The following is a 17,645-nucleotide window of genomic DNA, read 5'->3' on the forward strand; positions in this document are numbered from 1 at the left end:
GCAGGGAGAATTACAAAATACCATGAACCTCGGTTAACACTAGCCACTAATAAGGCAGCTAAATGAAATTCCACTCACAGTCTGTTCCTCTAAGGTGCACGCCTGCGCGGCCGCACACAAGGCCATCAAAGGCCGCGCAGCAGCTGCACGTGTGCGCACATACGTGAGTGAGGAGAATGTGGAGGGTTGGGGCAGTGGGGTGCGGTTATGGGAGCTAGGGGTGTGCAGGGCTTGGGAGGAGGGAGAAGACGCCTCAATCTCATGGCCCTAGCTCCTGTCAGGGCTGCAGTGGGGATGGGAGAGGCATGCCTCTCCTGGCCAGGGCTGCGGGGATGAGAGTATGGCTACACATACAGTTGTACAGCGCTGGGAGTTACAGCTGTCTTCGTACAGCTGGGTAGGGAAAGCACTGCAGTGTGGCCACACTGACAGCTACCAGCGCTGCATTGTGGCCACATTTGCAGCATTTGCAGTGCTGTTGGGAGTGGTGCATTGTGGGCAGCTATCCCAGCATTCAAGTGGCTGCAACGTGCTTTTCAAAACAGGGGGGTGGGGTGGAGTGTGACAGGGAGCGTGGGGGAGACAGACAGAATGGATTTTTGGAGCTGACACTGTTGTCAGCTCCCTGCCTTGCAAGTTCTAAGGACTGGAAGATACACAGCACCTACCTTCAATCATTTTAAAAGTTTTGACCCCCTTCCCCCACCCCTCTCTTATTCACTACATGCAAATTATGCACTCCTAAATAGCCTTCAGACCACATAAGCAGCTGCTCAACACGGACTCCCCTCTCTCCTCAAGCAAACAGCTGTGAACATTCCAAAGCAATTCCCCTGCCTCTGCTCGTCGCTCACTGGAGCAAAATGCAGCTGTGTTTGTTTTTTAGATAAGTAGCTCCGGGGAGCTCGGAGTTGCCATTCTTCCAGTTTGTTGTGGACAGGAATTCTGGGATACCTCCTAATACCCTGGAGGCCAATAACAGCGCTTTTGGTGGCCACCTTGATGAGCAGCGCTGCATCATCAGCGCTGCAATCGTTACACCCCAAGCAGACCAGGTGTACAGCCAGCGCTGTAGCCAGTGAGTGGCAGCGTTGGATGTGCCTTGCAGGTGTGGACAGTTACTAAGTTGCAGTGCATCTCTCCCCTGGCCATGGCCCCAGGGCTACAGCAGCCAAAGAGAGATACCTCTCCCAAGGCTGCGGAAGGGAGAGACGTGTGTGTCTCTCTCTCACAAACACACACACACAGAGTGTGTCTCTCTCTCACACACACACACTGTGTCACACACATACGCACACACTTGCTCTAACACACACACACACACACACACACACACACTCTTTCACACTCACCTCCCAACATATTTGTGGTGGTGGTGTTACTTTTTGATATTTCCTGCAATGCACATATATTCTCTGTAATTTCTTTCAAAGTGCTACTTTATTTTTTTGACTGGCCTATGCATTTCGTAATTTTTATTTCTCTCTTACGCTTCAATTTAATTCTTTGAGTAGTGAGTTCTAAAATTCCTAAGCTGTTCTGGCTGGTCCCTACGGTAACTTTTTTTAAAAAAAATCTATATAAGTTTTTTGTTTCTACTGGTGGCGCACATCCACACATTACTTTGATATTGGTGCACATAACAAAATTCATTCTGCACATGGGTGAAAAAAATTAGAGGGAACATTGCTCACAGTAGCTTTACACCTGTTCATGAGTGTTCTCACACTGGCCTCTAGTTTTGCTTGTGTAAATAACTGAGGGCACAACTTTGTGCCTATAATTAAGGCATTAATAAACATTAAATTAGGGCCATTAAATAATCTAAGCCCTGGATTTGTCAATTCAGTCAGCTATATAGACAGTTAAGTCCCTTAAGCTTTGGAAACTGCATTACATATGAAAATCATTTAGACAGTTAAATGCTGATGTTTCTGGAGATGCAGCTAAACTATGCACAAACCCCAGCTCCCCTGGCACATGTCATCAAAATGCAATTCTAATGGGTGAAAAAGCTGTAACTAAAGTGAATAATTATCACGACATGCAGGGCAATGCTGGTTCTGAGTCATGTTGTGTCCTCTTCTACAGAGGGAATTATTTACCAGAGAATAAGTCCACTATGGGCTGAATCCTGGAAACTGAATGAGGCCCATAAAAGGCCCTACATGCATCTGAATCAAATGGTTGCAGTGCAGAGGGGTGGACAGGATGTGGGGAGCCCAGGCCAGGGGCCTGCACCACTCCGGCTTGCTGCAGAACTATGCTTTTGGGATTTCCCTGCACCAAGGCACAAGGGGCTTAGGTAGCAAGCCAGGACTGATAGAGCCATTAGATCCACCAGCCAAATGAGCCCACGGAGGACATGCAGTAGCAGCCTCAGAGCAGCTCTGCTGCATTCCACAGCCTGAGGGAAGAATTCCTGCCTCCACAATCCCTGCCAACCTCTTCACTGCTAAGCTGCTTGACTCAGGCCTGGGCCAGGGAAAAAGATTTGCAGCATCATGATAACTGGATTTCTGATTTGCACATGGCAATGCACTCAAATAATCTGGGATTTACATTTTAACTGAGGTGCTTAGGGCAGATTTCAAAGGTATTTATGTATTTAAGATTCAGACAGGTACCTACTGGGATGCAACAGCATCCAAGCAGGTTAGGTGCTTAACTGCATTGAAATTAATGGAAGGTAGGTGCCAAATCTGCTTGGGCACTTTTGACAATTTCACTGGGTGTCTACTAGCATCTCTATGCACCCAAACATCTTTGAAAATTTGGCCCTTAGGCTTTACTTGGGCCATTGACTTCAATAGATTTGCCTTAGTACGAATGGACCTCATGACTTGGCCCACTCCCAGAAGTTTCTCTACATCCAACGTTACTATAAGCAGGTGTCTGGGTATTCACTTCTAAATGGGTCCATTATGACTACTACTTTCATTGTGTTAATTCATATTGCTGATAAACTGACTTGTCTCCACCCTGAATTAACAAGTAATGTAATGACAGCTGACACTTCTGTGCAGCACTGCTACCTGGGACTCTCTCTCCAGATGCTAATCTGCTTTTTTTCCCCAGTGTTAACAGCTGTTCTGAGTAGAGCTGCTTGCACTTTGTTGTTAAACAGTATAATACATAAATTTTTGCAGCAGCTAATTGCATTTGCTGTGTATCCCTTTTTTATTAGTCAGATGTTTTTCTTTTTGCACAGCAAGGGCCGGATCCTGAACCTATATAACTAAGCAAAGGCCCATTAACTCCCATATGGAAATAAACCATGTGAGGATTTGGCCCAAAATTGTTTCTTTTTTTTCCCTGTCCTTCACCTAAATGCAGATTCATAAAATGGAAGCTTTTAACAGCAGCAGAGCCCTGGCTGGAAATAACTGTGCAAATTCCAGAAGAGGCAAGAACCAAGTGGATGATCAGTCCCAGGTTTAGGAGAAGAGAGGGATAACTTGATAGCGCTGAAATGTGCACAGCGATGACAGTGTTACTAGAAGTGGAATGAGCCATTAGCTTCACAGAAAATCTCCTGTACATTTACTGGTTTAAATGGCTCAAGCTGGACAACGACCATTTAAATGCCTTCCAGCACTGTATATATGCCCAAACTATGGTGGAAAAGAACTATAAAACATTTTACTGCTCAAATGATTTCAGAAACCGTAGGATTCATCCAATTTAAGCACTTAGGAAATGATGTTAAGGAAATAGAGCCCAACCTTAAATCCCTTATTCAGAGCCAGACTGTGTCCATGTCCCTCTCACCCTCTTAACAATGAGATCCTCACAGGGGTTTTCTCCCACATGGCCTCCCAGCTGTGGTTTTTAATCACAGGTGATCTAGTCCCAAGTGTCTAGTCAACCCTCTCTCATGCAGAGCTCCCCCTGACATTCATTGGATTTCTGCCTGAGTGCAGACTGAGTGACCACTTGGCAAAGCCTTGGAATTTGGCCCATAATGACGATGCATGAATCTCCGAGTGGTCCCTGAAAACAGATCGACTTGAATAAGCAAACATGATAGGAGAAGAAATGCTGTGACGTACTTGTCTCTACATGAATCATTGGTCGTGTTATAGATGTCATCGATGGTGAGATGCCAGTTTTTGACTGACCCCTTCACAAAGCCTGACACCATAACGAAGCCGAGGACGAGAACGTTGATGCAGGTGAATATTTTGTTTACCATTGCGGATTCTTTCACTCCACAAGTTAAAAGTCCTGGAAAAATGACAAGGAACAATCAGATATTCCCTCAACAACAGCACATGGCCCAGCCACAGCAGAGCAAAGGGAAGCCCTGACTTTTTGTGCACATCTCTCTCACTGCATTATTGTGCTAATAAAATCCCATTTAAGTGGTCTCTCTACACTGGAAAGCTGCTAGGTTGAGTAAAAGTCTAATACAAAAAGACAGGGTCCAACCATACAAAACATTTTTTTCCATGAAAACAGTCTTATTAAAGTCAATAGGACTGAGCCCTTGGTAAATACAAACTCCATCCAGAGACTACAGATCAGATTAGCTCCAGGCCTTGGAGAAAGCATCGTTGGTGGTTTCTGTGAAGTACCTCATGCAGGCCTTGGCTAAAGTGCAGAAGTCGCCAGTACCAGCCATCTTCAACAGTTCCTTGGGAAGATGGGCAGGTATCATGCCAGTGCAGGGATCAGACACAGCAGGTCAGTTACCTGACACTTAAATTGAATGAATCAGAAGAACATAAGAATGGCCTTACTGGGTTAGATCAAAGGTCCATCTAGCCCAGTATCCTGACTTCCGATAGTGGCCAGTGCCTGGTGCCCCAGAGGGAATGAACAAAACAGGTAATCATCAAGTGATCCTTCCCCTCTCTCTCATTCTCAGCTTCTGGCAAACAGAGGTTAGGGACACCATCGCTGCCCATCCTGGCTAATAACCATTGACGGAACTATCCTCCATGAATGTATCTAGTTCTTTTTTTAACCCTGTTATCGTTTCGGCCTTCACAACATCCTCTGGCAAGGAGTTCCAAAGGTTGACTGTGTACTGTGTGAAGAAATACTTCCTTTTATTTGTTTTAAACCTGCTGCCTATTAATTTCATTTGGTGACCCTTAGTTCTTGTGTTATAAATCACAGAGGAAAAAGTTATGGGGAAAATCCTGACCTCACTGTAGCCCAGGTGAGTACTGGCATTGACTTTGCTGTGAGCAAGATTTCAGCCCATTTCTTTAAAAACTTTCATCTTAATGAATAGCATATTTTTAAAAGTGCCAGCAATAACAACGAGTCAGTGCTCTGCATTCAGAATAACAGATTTTGTTTCTCTTTTTCGATCTTTAGCTAATAACTAGCATTCCTATTCCCTTGCTTGCTGTTTAAGAAAGAGGTTTGTGTAACCAAAATCTAACATGTAGTCTTAGTGATAAACATCAACGCTGAGGCTCAAGCAATTAGATGCCAGAGCTCAAGCAATTTTTTTACATTCATCACTGACGCAGCAAACCGAGAGGTGCTGGGGCTCTGAACTGCCAAGCCTAGAGGTGTCAGGGCTCAGCCCTGGCACAAATTAAGTACTGGGTGGGTGGGTGGAAACACTGCGATGGGACCAGGATTTGGCCAACAGAGAGTTTATTTCACTCAAAGATGTGGATTCATAGATTATATAGTGAGAAGGGACTGTTCTGATTGTCTAGTCTGACCTCCTATACAACAAAGGCCCAAGTTTGTACTTTTGAAACAAGGAAACAAGCCATGAAATAGGCGGTGGACATAGCAGAAGATCTAGACAAAGCAGGGTGGGCAACCAGAAAGTAAGAAATCAGGTACCAAAAAGTAGATGATTCTCAAGAGCTGAGACAGGCATAAACTACAGGGCATATGTACAGTGACAGAACTAACAGAAGGGGAGACGGGGAAACCACAGGCTTTAGGTGCATGTGTGGCACCTTTCTCCCAGGGCTGGAGTGACAGTCTGCTGTGCACTCACCTGGCGGCAGCAGGAGGGCCCAGCTCCCTGCTCCAGGCACTGTGACACAAAGCACAGGGTTGCAGTGCCACGTGACCTTGTGTGCCATGTCACAACACCATTCACTCAAATTCGACCCCACTGCCTCTCTGTCGTGCTGGGCCAAACCTGAATGTTGCTGTAAGCTCATGCGCCAAGTTGCAACGTCAGGAGTGAGGAGCCAGTCCCAGCCCGGGAGCCACCACTGCTGCGTGGTGTGGAGTGGGCTTGCTCTCCAGCCTGCCACCAATGACCCAGTTGCAAAACCTAGCTCTGCCACTGATTATATGTGGAAATAAAGCTGCTTATTCAGAAGCTTTCAACAGCTGCAAAGATTTAGCCTTTTTGCAAAATTTTCAAAATCTGAAGAGGTTTCCCATGCAGTAGAAAAAAGCTGCTGATACAGTTTTACTCTCAAATAGCAGTGGGTGAAATCTACAGATAAAGAAATTTAAATAAGGACATACATTAGAACACTGATACAAATCAAACCCAAATGGAACCTCCGGGGCCAAATTCTGATCAGTCACACCACTTCACATCTGGAGCCACTCCATTACATCTAGATTAACTGAGTACAGAATCTACCCTCACATTTTCTAACTCAGAGCTCAACACTTCAAGCCCTGTACATGAGGGGTTCCGATGGACTTCAACAGGAGCTCTACCCTCATCAAAGGACTTGCAAGTTCAGGGCCTCTGGCTGAGAACCTCTAAGAACACGGTTCCTTGTGAGAGTTCTGACACTTCCTGCTTCTGACCAGGCCTAAAGTATTGCAAGAAGAGCCTCTGTTGTGGTATCATGGTATCTCCTACCTGCTAGGAAGCATACAGGTGCAGGAAAATGATTTTCTTTCAATTAATATGAATTTTGACCAAGTTTTGAAAGGTTCAGTCTTTTGAGTGAAAGTTCAGCTGGGTTTTCATTTTAATTACTGCTCTTGTACAAAATACTCCCTGCATTCCAATCGAAAACTGAAGACATGTTTTGCATGTTATGGAAAGAGAGAAATCAGTTTATTTTTCATGCAGAATTATTTCTCTTGAGTCCTGCAATCATTGCTGCAAATTGAAGTCCACATATTTTAAAATAAACAGTCACGCACCAGGGTGTTACTTAGTTCCGTCCTTTCCCCCCACATTTTCCTGGCCAGTGTGCTATATAAACTGGCAGATCATCAGAGCAAGAGTTGTAGCAATAGAACAGAGTCCCTGTGCAATAGTTTTTTTAAAAAGCCCTCCATACCTGTCTCAGGGTAACAAATCTCCCTGTCTTACTCTACATGGTATAAAGATTGATTGTTTCACCAGTGTTCCTGTAAATCACCTTGAATGCTCCCCTAATGAAAGAGCTTACAAACAAGATGTGCAGAGTTTGAACTCCAGAGCTGCTGAACAGGTCAATCCGACACTTTGGGCAAACAAAGGAGCCTTTATTAAATTGTCCAAAATAAGTGAGGGTGTTTGCTCGTCCACCAAAAGCAAACAATGAAATTACAGAAAAGTAAGTATCATCCCAGCAACCTTCCCAAAGGTTTTACCTGTTAAGATGAAGATGATGAGAACAGAGAAGATATCTGGATATTCTGCTAGTACCCCTGGAGCGTTCATGGTCATGTGCTCTTGGCAGAAGCGCTCGATGTGCTTGCCTGTAAGTTCATCAAATGTCGCGCTCCATGCTCTGGCCACGCTTGATGTTCCTACCAGAAAACAGGAAGGAAGCACAGCACTTTTCATGACTAGAAAATATTTCTAAATGAGCAGCACTACTTACTGCTGCACGACAGCAGCAGGGATCAGCCCAAGAAGGGTGCAGCTGACCCCTGCTATTCAGTTAGCAGGGGCGAATAGTGAACCCTCGCTCACAGGCCCACTTGGAAGTTCAGCTTCTCTACAAACCCAGATCTCAGGAGACAACCCCTCCTGCAGAAGACCTAGCCTAGCAATTGCTTGCCCTCCCCGCAGCAACCTTCATGCCCCCAAGATCCCTTTGCGAAGAAACCGCTTCCCACACTGGAGTAAACCACTTACTTCAAAGGTGTTCCATTAGTGTAAACGCTGGTGTGAGAGGAGAAAGAAGCCCTAAGACGGGAAAAGGGGGATGAGCAGGTTAGCAGGAAAAGCAAATCACAGGAGGGTATAAGATATACCAGGCCTCCTCCGTTTAAGTCACAGTGTTATCACCAATGCTGTACATCCCTCCCGCAAGCAGGAACAGCTCCCGCTGACTGAATGGGAGTTGAAGGAAAATGCAAACTGGTCCCTGCTTTGCATTTCAAGCCTGGGGTTACAGGTAGTCAGGGAGATAAACTCTGTTCAGCCACACTGCTGAAAATCCAGAGTGACTCTACTGATTCCAGCTGACTCACTGGGAGAGTGGGAGCCAGGTCCGTCCTTAACAGAGAGCAAAGCAGGACCCATGTATTTAAACCCAATTCTTGAGCAACTCAACCACCCCACAGCTTGAAGTATTGCCTAGGAAATAGAAGCTATCATATGAAAATAAGAGAAATCCTGGAGTGCGGGGTAAATCCATGTTCAAGTTCTACAGCAGGGACAGAAAAATACCACACTGCAAGATAAATGCTGAAATACAGCTCGCAAATTCGGACAAGATGTAAATAACTTTGGAGCTTTTGAAGATTAAAAATCCCTCAACACTCTTCCAGCATTGACACTTCCTTTCCTTCTCCTGACTGTCTAACCTCTTTAAATGCATGCATGTAATGCACATCCAAGGTGCTACAGAAGAGACCAGCATTCAAATTGGTTTTATTGAGGGTTTGGTTTTTTTTTAAATATATATCCTCAAAACGGTGGTTTAGGCTACAGAAGTTCCCCATTGCTGACAACAGGTGCAGCTGATCCAGTGCTGACCACCCTTGAGCTGCAAGTGTAGGAGACAGGGACCAACATCGTTCAGCGCCATTCCAGTAGCTGTAGCCAAAACCTGCTGAGATACAATGTAGTCCCAGTGACTTCAAGAGGATGAAGTGTAGCAGTAGGTACTACTCCAAGGAATGAGAATTGGCAGGGTTAGGCCCCACTTATGATTATATAGCACCATTTTTTATAAAACTTTTCACCCTAACAACTGTAATTTTAATACTGATGTGAAATCGCTCTTACAACTGAAACTGAAATTAATACCAAGAACGAGAATTCTAACTGAAAAACGGGCTGACAAACTAATTCTCACAGATCCACTGTTTAGCCAAAAAGACCTGAGTGAAGGTCCTGTGATCATTGTAAACTAATAATGACAATCTAGCCTGGAACTAGCCCCATGCAGCTGTGCAGGGGAAGAAAGGGCATAACTGAGTCCTGCGGGGCTTGCCCATATCTCAAGCCCAAGCACAAGGGGCTAGGGGGAAGCAAGCTCCATGTTACTCAGACCCATTTAGCAGGGCATCACCCCCCTCCAACAGATGTTGATGAGCCTGCTACAGCCTTGGCCTAGGCCGACATAGGTAGGTCTTTTCGCTCAGGCAGTAAAGGCTCAAGCCACAGAGCCCAGGTTCAATCCACGTGAAGGAGTGGTGTTACAAGTCACTACTCCCACTTGTCAGCAAGCTGGCAAAGAGGAAAATGGAGTAGGATGACCACCCATCCCGAATGGGGTAGACAGTGCCGAAATGCAGAGTTCAAGCCCCAGTCCTGGGCTGCATGACTCTGGGATAGTGTTGCCAATTTTGGCTGGATGTATCCCTGGAGATTTCATCACATGACATAATTAATCAAAGATTAATCATTAAATTCCTGGAGACTCCCAGCCAATTCTGGAGGGTTGGCAACCCTACTCTGGGATAGCAATTGTCCCAGATTCCCTCCAGTGCTGTTCTGTGCCCAAAGTTCAGGGGTGGTGCCAGCCTTTTCCCGGGGGGTGGGCTGAGTTGGGCCCCTTCTTGCCATGAGGCTCTGCCCTCTGCTCCACTCACCCCAGGCCCTGCCCCTCCCCAAGCCAGAAGCTAGAGCTGGGCAGCATAAGAGCTGCCCAGGGAGTTCAGGCCACTGTGGGAAGCCCTGGAACTTCCACATGCCCTCGGCAGTGCGCCTTGGCAGGCAGGGACAGGGACCGGGAGCTGCTCTCAGGCACCCCGTCCCGGGCAGGTAAAGGGCCCAGGCTCCCTGGGCAGCTCTTATCACAGCCCGGCTCCAGCTTCCAGGGCCTCGGGGGAAGAGGAGGAGCAGGGGTTTGAGCCAGGGTGTCCCACTTTTTACTTTTGAAAAGGTGGTCACCCTAGAAGGCAGAGTCTTTGCTCTATCCCCAAACAGATCAACCAGCAGGACAAACCTGGCATGAGGAGGAAAGTAAGAAGAGGCTATGCCCTGTAATGCACTGTAGTAAGTTACTTCTTCTCCCAGAGCAAGGAGGAAGGAAGGAAGGAAGGAGTCACAATTGTCCAGGACTCCTCCTGGGATGCGCCTGCTATGTACACACATGCACATTTAGGATTTAGAACTCTGGTTCAAACAAGTTTGTAGGTAATATTTGAGCAAGACATTTTTCCCTCAACAGTTTTATTGGGGAAATAGTTGAGCTGTCTATATTTAAGGATATTCTACCTGAATGTTATTTTAACACAGTCCTATGGTAATAGTTTAGTTTTAATTTTAAGACTATCTACAGATGATACAAATATTATTGTTTTTATTATGCCACTTTAAAATAAATCATACCAAATAGCTATTTATAAAAAGGTTAAGGTGTAGTATGAAAGCCATAAGGAGAAGAACAAAGGTCTCAGAAATTCCAATCTAAGCCCAGATCCTATGATTAACTTTGCTCAAGTGAATGTGTTTGCGGGGTCAGGATCATGCGACCCTATCTAGCCCGAAATCCCCCAGACAGCTTCTGCTTTATTGGTTCTCTCATATCCTGGTGATAAAGGCCATATAAGTACAGTGTCTAGATAAACGAGAACTGCTGGACTATAGAAGCTTCTATTTATTGCTACAATTAAACCCTGGAGGATGCATCTCTAAGAAGTAATTATCATTTTTCTATAGAACAAAACACCTTGTGACGAACCTATTTTGGAAATCTGGGTGTGTCCGTGGGGTGGAGGGGGGATCAGTTTGTTTGGAGTTTTTTTAAACTACATGTTAGCCCCTTCCTGACATCAATCCAATTCATAAAAGAATATCAGAACACTGGGCATCTTACCTGGCACTCTCTCATTTCATATACAAAATCTAGAACGTAAAGAGGTTTCCTGTAACATACAGAATGGAATCAATACTAGCCAAGACAAGCGGTACATATGTCACCAAGCAAGTCTTTACCTGATCTCTGCCAGGCACCCTGGGAATCAATCTCAGTTTTAATGGTAATATTTCCCATAAAGTGTAATTTAACCCCCCCCCTTTAATAATTTAATAGAAAATTGTTTGTCATTGTAGCTAGTGGAGTTCTTCCCTTAATTAGTATGGTGGTTTCAGCCTGAGCTCTGGCGCCATGACAAGTGGCACCATAATACACTTGAAATGTTTGATGACTTGATTAAATGGACAAAACTTTAATTAACCATAACAGTTTCTTTTGACACCTCAGAAGTGTGAACTGAGTTGTCCACTTATTCAGGGCCTGAGCCAAAGCCCATTGTAGTCAACTGGAGATTTTCCATTGAATTTAAGAGGCTTTGGATTGGGCACTGGACTGAAATCAGCGGAAATTAGGTACCTAAATATCTGTGAAGATCTGAGCCTGAGTGCTGCAACCCACACTAGGCACAATCCTGCACCCATTGAAGTCAATGCAAAATACCTACTGATTTCAATGGGTCCTTAATCAGCAAATGCTATAGATGCTGATGCAGTGAGAAGCTGACCCGCCCACCCTCTGCCAGCTGAACATTAGATTTTTCTTCCATAGCAGAAAGAAAAATCCTGATTCCTGGTAGATAGCTAGCAGGACCTCAAGCCAATATTGCATGAACCTGTTTAAACTAAAGGAAGCAGAAGTGGCAACCTGGAACTGATCCAAACTGTTAACCTATAATACTTACCTAGTTCATAGGATGACTGAATTTCTGGAAAGAGCTCTGAAATGCTCAGCTCTGGAGGCTGCTGTAGGTGCAAGGTATTCTGTAGTTTCTATTTTTATAACAATCTGACTGTGCAAGTGAAAGTAAGTGTACAAATCAGACAGGCATTCTGGATGAATGCTACAGTATTTCTGCATGCTCCTCAGTACTTACCAATGACATAAGAAAGAATTAAATTCCATCCAGTGATGAATGCCAACAGCTCACCCACGGTCACATAGCTATAGAGATAAGCAGACCCAGTCTTTGGAACTCTAGCACCAAATTCTCCATAACAAAGTCCAGCCAACACAGAAGCCAATGCAGCAATCAAGAAAGAGATAACAATCGCAGGTCCCGCGTTTTCTCGTGCCACTGCGCCAGCCAGTACATAGACACCCGCACCAAGTGTGCTACCTACACCAAGAGCTACCAAGTCAAAAGTGTTGAGGCATCGTGACAGCTTGCTCTCTTCTCTGGTCCAGTTCACAACTTTCTGGCGAAGCAGCTTCTTTCCAAAATTAAGAAGTCCTTGGCAACCCATCCTTTTGTGGAGACCTGTAAGAAAGATGCTGAATAATTAGTTAAACCAGCAGTAACGCAGGAAACATCATCTCTCCATAGTAATACCACACTGCTCTTGTATTTAGAGAATAAAACCTTTCCACTTTACACCTTCTGACTCTTCAAACTGGCTGCCTGGGTCTTCAGAGTTTTATCTGCTTCCTGCACAATCAAATCACTCCTGCTCATAGAACAACATATACATATAAAATACTAAATAAAATGTACAATAAGGCCATGTGAAATTTACACTTCAGATGTTAGGTAATACACAGTGATATAACACTTACTGAAAAATGCATATTATGAAACTGAACTCATTGTACCAGCTATGAAATCTATAATATCGACCCATGTAACAGAGACATTAACTGAAGTAACAAACAAATTCATTTTCAGAAGACACTAACCGTATACCTTGGCTTAACCCCGTGACATAAATCAATGGCTCTTACTCAGTACAAATCATTACTATAACTGCAGGAAAAAAAGTTTAGGATTTCAGACATCCCACAGTTAAGGAAAATATCTAAGTCAATGCTAACAAGAAAGCCTTTCATGAGCTACATGAATTCAAACAAGCAGCAAGGCAAATCTCAGAAAAATCTCATTTGCTGAACTGTCAGAGTTCCAAAGAACACACAGTGAGGAAAGTATTTTTTTCCTTCATATAGAAGGTAGAACTCTTTATGTAATGAGATTAGCATGTCAACCACCACTGACAATTCTTTGAGTTAGGACCACATGCAAGCATACATCTGTTAGATTTGTCTTCAGACAGATGGTCGTTCACTCTCAAAAGGCAAAAGTACCATAGAACTAAACACTTCAAATTGGTACAGTAACTCCTCACTTAACGTTGTAGTTATGTTCCTGAAAAATGTGACTTTAAGCGAAACCATGTTAAGTGAATCCAATTTCCCCATAAGAATTAATGTAAATAGGGAGGATAGGTTCCAAGGAAATTTTTCACTTGGCTGAGCCCTCAAGGGTTAACTCGTTAATGTAGCCTCAGGTTCTACAAGGCAGCATGAATGGAGGGAAGAGAAACAGCAGATGCATGGCAGTGGCTGCAAACATTCCCTGCCGAAACTGTGGAAACTGAACATGATGAACATGATGAACCCATGCTATCTCATTGTAGCGCACCACTCCCTCCACTTTCCAAAGTGCATGTGTGCGTGAGACAGACACACACACACACACACACACTTCCCCTTTAAGTACGCTGATCCTTACTCTAAGTACATTGCCCTTTTAAGTAGATCAGCAAGTTGAGACAGCAGCTGCTGCCAGCAAGCTTCCTCTGTCCTGAGCCCTGTCATGTCCCCCCAATCTCTACTCTGTGGAGATGGGGTACAGGACTGGGGGGGGCAGGAGCAGGGTGAAGGGGGCTCCCTGACATCAGCACCCCTCTTCCCACAGTAATCAGGAGGCTCCTGAGAGCAGCACACGGCAGTGGGAGGAGGGACACCTGAACTGCCCAGCAATTGATACCCTGCTGGGCAACTGCCACACAGGGAACTTAGGGGAGCTGATAGCAGGGCTGCTGGTCCACCCTGGTTCCAAGCCCCCACCAGCTAGTCCAATGGGCTGCTCTTCCTGCAAGCAGTGGACAAAGGAGGCGGTTGCCTAACCATGTTATAAGGGAGCATTGCGCAACTTTAAGCTAGCACATTCTCTAATAGATCAGCGATGTAACAACAAAACAACATTAACCGGACAACGTTAAGTGAGGAGTTACTGTATAAGATAGCAGCAGCCCGAGAAAGAAACTCAGCCCTGTGCAGAAGGTTAGCACACTCATAGACTTTTAAGGTCAGAATCTAGTCTGACCTCCTGCACACTGCAGGCCACAGAACCGCACCCACCCACTCCTGTGACATTCCCAGGCCAGTTCTTCAACTGAAACTCACTAGAGCTCCAGTGTATCCAACAGAGCAACGTGGATTAACACCATACAAAGATCAGCCCCAGAATTCCTTTTAGACTGTGCAATAGCATCTTGGTGAAGTGGTGGAAACCCCTTGCTTGGGATTTTTACATTTGACATCACTTCAGTCCCACCCAAGTCCTAAGGGGCCTTAAGTTGCGTAGGCCTTGTGCTGCCCTGCATTCACAATGAATAGTGATGGGCTGATCCTGTAGGCTAGACCAGGGATCAGCAACCTTTCAGAAGTGGTGTGCTGAGTCTTCATTTATTCACTCTGATTTAAGGTTTCGTGTACCAATCATACATTTTAATGTTTTTAGAAGGTCTCTTTCTATAAGTCTATAATATATAACTAAACTATTGTTATATGTAAAGTAAATAAGGCTTTTAAAATGTTTAAGAAACTTCATTTAAACTTAAATTAAAATGCAGAGCCCCCCGGACCGGTGGCCAGGACCCGGGCAGTATGAGTGCCACTGAAAATCAGCTCGCATGCCGCCTTTGGCACCCGTGCCATAGGTTGCCTACCCCTCATTTAGTGCCCTCCTTGCCCTTGCTTTTCCTTGCTGAGTTTTCCAATGTCTGGCATGTATCTGGATACTTTAAGCTGCACACAGGTTTTTGAGTGATCAGTTGTTAACCGGCTCCGAGAGGGACAGTGGACAGATTTCATGTGTGAAAATCTCTTTGCACAGGTATGTGGATCCAAATGCTGAAAGCATTGCAAATGCAATTTCCTTCAAACAGTTAAATTTCACTGGCAGGGACGTCCAACAGCTCAGAATAGAGGCCCTGTGATCTCTCTCAGTAGCTTCAAGTGCACTCCGCAGATCCACAAACTTTGATACCCACAATTCTGAGCTTTTTAACTGAACGAGCTGCATTTTGAAATCTTCAACACCCATCTACTGAAATACAGACAAATCCAAGTCACTTTTGTTGAACTTCTCAGGTTTAATTAGAAAAGAAAGCATTGGGCCAAATCGCTGGAAATCTTGAAATCTGTCAGAAAACTCTGATTCCAGTTTTTGCATGTACATTCTAATCTCAATGTCAAACACAGTGCACTATTCCATGCAGTGTGATAGTGATGTAGGCAGCAAGTCAGGAGTTAAAAATATCCCAGTACAGTGGCGCTGGAACAATTTTTAAGGTGGGGGTGCAGAGCTGCGCCCCCTCTTGCCCCTGTCTGCATCCCTCACTGCTCCAGGCTGGGGCCAGTGGGCCACAGCAGGGGGCGGCTGCAGAGCCCTGGGCTGGCGGCCGGTACCCCAGGCCGACAGCAGAGCCACCGGGACCGGCGGCCAGGACCCAGGGCCAGCAGTGGACTGAGCGGGGCCAGTGGACAGAACCCCAGCTGGCAAGGGGCCGGCACGCCAGGCCAGCAGCGGAGCCCCCGGTACCGGTGGCCAGAACCTGGGCAGTGTGAGTGCCACTGAAAATCAGCTCGCGTGCCACCTTTTGCACACATGCCATAGGTTGCCTACCCCTGGCCTAGAGGCACAGCTATCCACTCCCAAAGAAGGATCCAGGATGGAGCTGAGTTAGCACTGCACTCCCTGTATTCGCAACACTTGCTTAGCACTCCCCATTGTCACATCCTAGTGACTTCACCAATCAATTACAGAGGTGACAGTGTCTGCCTACGGGAAGGCTGCCAGAGAGCAGGGCCTTTGAGGGGAACAGGAAGGAAATGGGAAAGATGGAGTGCCACCTTTGAGGAAAGATGTATGTTGACTTTGCCACTCTCCCCGCTACTATTGTCCATCTCCTTATCTGGATGCTCCCTTATGCTTTATTCTCACTCTGTCCTGAGACAGCAACCACCAGGCCTGGGAGGATTCAATTTTTATCAGTAAATGTCACCGTGCACACACGAAACAATGAAAAAATATTTCCACCAATAATAAACAAACTTTACAGAAAGGAAAAGTAAGAAAAACGCTGCTTGAGAACTTAACAGTTTGATTTAAGGATATTTGTTTATTTTGATATGATGTTCACATTTTGTTTTAATGGTTATAAAACGTCAACTTTTTGAATCTCAGCATCTATCATTAAATAATTATTGTCTTACCCTCTTGTTGTCTGACAATTATGCCTCCATAATTTCCTGCAAATGTGAACATTTAAAATAGATAAAAATCTAAAAATATGCCTCAAACCATAATTTTGTGCAACTGTGAACATTTAAATGGATAAAAAATCCTTAAAAATAAACTATTATCCATCAAAATTTTAAAAAGTGAAAATAAAATTCTGCCAGGCCTAACAATCACTCATTTACCAATCAGGTCAGTCCTTTGTTTATATATTCCCTAAAACAATGCCTTACCTGCCACAGGTGACAGCAGGAGTGGTGCCAGGGTTTTTGGTGCCTAGGCGCAGGGGCCAGCTCGCCGGTCCCGCGGCTCCGGTGAACCTCCCGCAGGCATCCCTGCGGATGGTCCATTGCTCCCGCGGCTCCGGTGGACCTGCCGCAGGCGTGCCTGCAGATGCTCCACCGGAGCCGCGGGACCAGCGGACCCTCCGCAGACACGCCTGCGGGAGGTCCACCAGAGCAGTCTGCCACCCTTCCAAATCCTGGGACCCTAGGTGACCGCCTAGGTCGCCTAAATGGAAGGGCCGGCCCTGGGTGATACGTAGGTATGTGATCCATTTTGTCCAGTGTGTGATTCATGTCCTCTCTGAATGATTCATCCACTTTGGTACTAGCTATCAAATTCACCCACAGGGGGCTGTACTGCCTTGGCTCTGGGCTGAGGGAATGGGGACTTTACCTCCCACACCCCCTGACCACAGCCCAACATCTGTGTATTGTTTTGTATTACTCTAGCTTTGTGCAGATAAAATAAATTTCACTCTTGTTGAACATACAGTGCTCAGTTGGAAGTAAGTGAACTGAAGACACACAGCACCTTGCAGGATTGAGCCCTCTAACTGGTAAGGAAAATGACATTCCGTGCATGTGAAGTACACTCACTCATTGCTGATGATAATAATGATTTGTAAGTGCACACAGTTCTTTATAATGGTTAAGATGCCAAACAAAGGGACTAATCCTGAGGGATGTTGAGCACTGTAATTATATTTACTTTTAGTACATTATTCAGCCATAACTGCCCCTATA

At 45.3% G+C, this 17,645-nt stretch overlaps 1 protein-coding gene across 6 annotated transcripts in view; it reads right to left on the reverse strand.

The window, feature by feature from the left end:
* SLC7A1 (solute carrier family 7 member 1) overlaps positions 1-17,645 on the reverse strand; it is a 76,685-nt gene that overhangs the window by 19,295 nt on the left and 39,745 nt on the right. For all 6 annotated transcript variants that reach the window (XR_004000408.1, XR_004000410.1, XR_004000407.1 and 3 more), the window contains 3 exons: positions 12,193-12,576; positions 7,534-7,692; positions 4,053-4,227 (listed from right to left, as the gene is read on the reverse strand). Coding sequence is in view for 2 of the 6 variants with exons in the window: in XM_030562833.1 (XP_030418693.1) it covers positions 4,053-4,227; positions 7,534-7,692; positions 12,193-12,562 (704 nt within the window). In the remaining 4 variants the exon portion in view is untranslated. Of the gene's footprint in view, positions 1-4,052; positions 4,228-7,533; positions 7,693-12,192; positions 12,577-17,645 lie in introns of those variants that run through there.

The sequence above is a fragment of the Gopherus evgoodei genome, chromosome 1 (genome assembly GCF_007399415.2).
Source record: "Gopherus evgoodei ecotype Sinaloan lineage chromosome 1, rGopEvg1_v1.p, whole genome shotgun sequence".
Taxonomy (NCBI): domain Eukaryota; kingdom Metazoa; phylum Chordata; order Testudines; family Testudinidae; genus Gopherus; species Gopherus evgoodei.